This window comes from Microcaecilia unicolor, chromosome 1 (assembly GCF_901765095.1).
Source record: "Microcaecilia unicolor chromosome 1, aMicUni1.1, whole genome shotgun sequence".
In the NCBI taxonomy this organism is placed as follows: Eukaryota; Metazoa; Chordata; class Amphibia; order Gymnophiona; family Siphonopidae; genus Microcaecilia; species Microcaecilia unicolor.
In genome coordinates, this window is record NC_044031.1 from 406,582,401 (window position 1) to 406,585,817 (window position 3,417).

At 44.2% G+C, this 3,417-nt stretch overlaps 1 protein-coding gene across 1 annotated transcript; it reads right to left on the reverse strand.

The window, feature by feature from the left end:
• Positions 1 to 724: 724 nt before the first annotated feature.
• On the reverse strand, positions 725 to 3,002 carry LOC115460295 (E3 ubiquitin-protein ligase NHLRC1-like). The gene has a single exon (XM_030190089.1). The coding sequence runs from the start codon at positions 2,923 to 2,925 to the stop codon at positions 1,750 to 1,752; it is 1,176 nt and encodes a 391-aa protein (XP_030045949.1). The 5' UTR covers positions 2,926 to 3,002; the 3' UTR covers positions 725 to 1,749.
• Between the last annotated feature and the right edge of the window lie 415 nt (positions 3,003 to 3,417).

A 3,417-nucleotide genomic window follows, 5' to 3' on the forward strand; every position in this document is an offset into this window, starting at 1 on the left:
TAATTGGAGACATTCCTATGGAACTAAAGCCTGGGCACATGTGGTGGGAGACAAAATGCTCCACTTTGTTCTTGACATCTGGATACAAGTGCAAATCCACACACCCCATGGAAATATACATACATATACCTGCAGTGGGATGGAAAAAACTTCATGAGCCATATTCTGCATGTTACGTTCTTGTTAGTGATAGAAACCCAGGTTAACAGAGTGTGTACTGCCATGGAGATTATCCTTCTCCCTGACCAACAGACAAGAGTCTCTACAATTGTCTCAGGTTAGCAAACATGTCATGTGATTGTCACTCTTCATAACAAAATCATTTTATGCTATAGCAGGGTGGGGTGAAGTAGACAAGATAAACCAATGGCTTATTTCGTTGTTTCACTATAGAGTACTATGGCAAAGCCCCAGGTTTCCTGTTGCAGTCCCTGCATAGGCTCTGTAGAAAAGGTTATGAAATTCTGTGTTACAGATTTTAACATTCTATGGATAAAGTCGTGTGGTACCACGCTAGTCCAACAAGATATGACAGCAATAAAGGTCAACCGTTGTAGATGCTATTTATTTTTATTGAATTAACTTAATATATTTGTGGTTTGCTTGCCAGAGTTACACTTCTTAGTACATTATTTAATATGCATAAAATAAATAATTTTCAAACTGTTTGGTTGTGCCTGGGTAACAATTTTGTTCTTTCTTTTTCATTGTTCCATTTTTTAAAAACCTTTTCTATTCTCTATTTTCAATTCCTCTCCTCCCCTCCCCCAGGAGTCATATCAGGGTGATTCTTGGAATCCTCCTGAGCTTGAGACTGGAATGTGGACTTCCTCTCAACACAAATCAGTGGCATTCTTTGGATAGGTGGAGAATCTGTGTCCACAGTAGCTTTGTACCCATGGACTCTTATCTAATTTTCAAGGGAAAACTACAAACACATGCTTTGTCTTTGACAACTGTCCATGAGTAGAAAGGACCTATGGGCTTTGCACCTACTTTTTATGTGGGTGAAATTTCATTGGAAGTTAATGCACATATGTTTGAAAATACATTCCATGTATATTATTTGCCTCTCTGACCTAGGCATGCTTCTGAGACTGCCTTCTTACGGAGCTGCTAAAAGCATGTATGCTCCAGAAGCCCAGGTCTACTTCTAGCTAGAGATTGAGAGAGAGTAGCTTTCAGATAGCCAGGCTGCCCAAGGAAAGCACTATGTACCCATATACATGGCTTTGAAATTTGCATTTTTGGGATGATTAACATCTTTGAAAAATACATTATACCTCACCCTGAAAAGATGACACATAGGTCTGAAACCACACAATAAGAAAGATAATAATGAACTTCAGTTAGTATTAGAAAACTTTCTTTTTTTTTTAAAGCATGTTAAAAAAAAAAAAAAAAGTGAAATGAGCTATTTCAACCTGACCCACTGGCCATCAGTAAGTCACAGGAGCTGTCCAGACCTTGGTGCTGAACAGCTGTGACGTGTATACTTCCAGGTTACTTTTCAGGTAACTGAACAAGTCTATACACGCTAAAAGAATGTAACCAGTCCAGTGGAATAAAATCAACACACGTATTTAGCCAAACCACACAGTTAGCTTCCTTATTAAAAGAAGGCAGCTAAAGTCAATTAAGACCAAAATAAATTAAGATAGATAAGGCCCTTAATGTCCTGCGCTATTTCATCAATGCTTTTTTGTTTTGTTTCCTGTTAGCACAGATTTTTGAATAGGCCCTAAACGTTCAACAGCCTGCAAATATTTTGACAGAATGGTCTCCACTGTCCAGCACAACCAAGGACTCATTCTCCAGCCAGTTCACAGCAGTAGGGTAGCAGAGCCCACGAGTGACAAGAGACCGGACAGAAGGAAAATCCCTGGCTGTCCCCAGACTTAGTACAGCTCCATTCTGCACATCTGTCACCAAAATATTACCCCCTCTGCCAAAGGCCACGCCAGTCATGTGGATTTCAGAAGGCAACAGTAAACTGCAGGCAGAACTGTCTACCTGGCCAATTAATGTCATGTCGCTGCTGAACAGTTTCACTCTTGTTCCTTGTGTGTTCAGATGCTCGATGACAGCAAGAGTGCCGGTGGCGGGACAGACTGCCACTCCTCTTGGCTGGCACAGGCTGGAGTGCAGCCGCTGGCTTTTCTTCACTTGTTCCTTTCTGAGATCTGCCTGCAAAAGCCACAGCGCTCCTGCCTCCGTATCAGTCACCAGAATTTCATTTTGGGGGTTGACATCTACACCCCAGGGAAGGCAGAATGTCCCCCTGACCACTAACTTGCACCTGCCCTTAAAATCAAACACTTTAACGGACCGGTCACCAGCATCTGTAACAACCAAATAGCCATCCGAAGTGATTGCGACATCCAGGGGGTATCGGACACTGTTACTAGAATCTCTCTTTTCTCCAAGCTGCTGAATGCACGCACCAGTCATGCTGAAAAGTTTGATCCTCTTCTTCCCATCTTGCACCACTGCTATGCATCCTAATTTCTGACACACTGTCATGCCAGTAGGACTGACTAACAGTCCCCAGCCTCCAAAAGAAAAGTTTAGGATAAAGCCTGCTGGTGACAGTCTGGTCACTGGACCCTCTGCTTCTGAGGCATCTGAGGACACAGGATCATTAGCCACACGACTGAGGATGTCTTTGAGGTGAAGCAGGGGCAGACAGTCACTGGTTTCAGAAGGACTGCAGGCCCGGCGACAGAAAGGGCACTCCAGGGCTGGCCGTGCCAGGGAAGAAACACATGCTGAGCACAGAACATGGCCACAGGTTAAGTTCCTGGGCCGGCGTGGCTGCTGCTGGCTGTACTTCTCGAAGCAGACCTTGCATTCAAGCAGATTAACCTCTGCTACGTGCAAGAGGTCTTGCATGGCCCGGATTTGCTTGGAGGTCGTGGCATTCATTGCTAGAGCTGCAAGAGGATTTTGAGCTGCCCCTTGCGAGAAAAGCAGGAGCCTGGTCACGAGGATCCTGTTACAAGGTTAGGTAGGGCTGTGTCGGCCCCGCTTATAAACATGGTGACGCTGCATTTCCTGCTGCTTGAGCTGCATTTCTGGTACTTTACTGCCCTCTAAGGACACATCATAAAAGAGAATGTGCTACAGGGAGTTGGTGGCATTAGTTCGTGTCGCTGCTTCTTTACCCTTTATTGACCACAAGAAAGCAATTAGAAAAGTCGTTGTCATCTTTTTATTCTTAGACTAGTTAATATTTGGTTTAAAGCAGTAGGAAAGTGAAAAGGCGAGTCTGGAGCGTAATATAGAATTCAGGAGGGGAGAGGAAGACCAACTATCTATAGGGAGAGAAGGAGCTTGTAGGGAGGGAACAGAGTTGTAGAGAGGGAATGATCGGGGTACTGGGCAAATAAGTGAGACGGTAGTGGGGGGGGGGGAGGG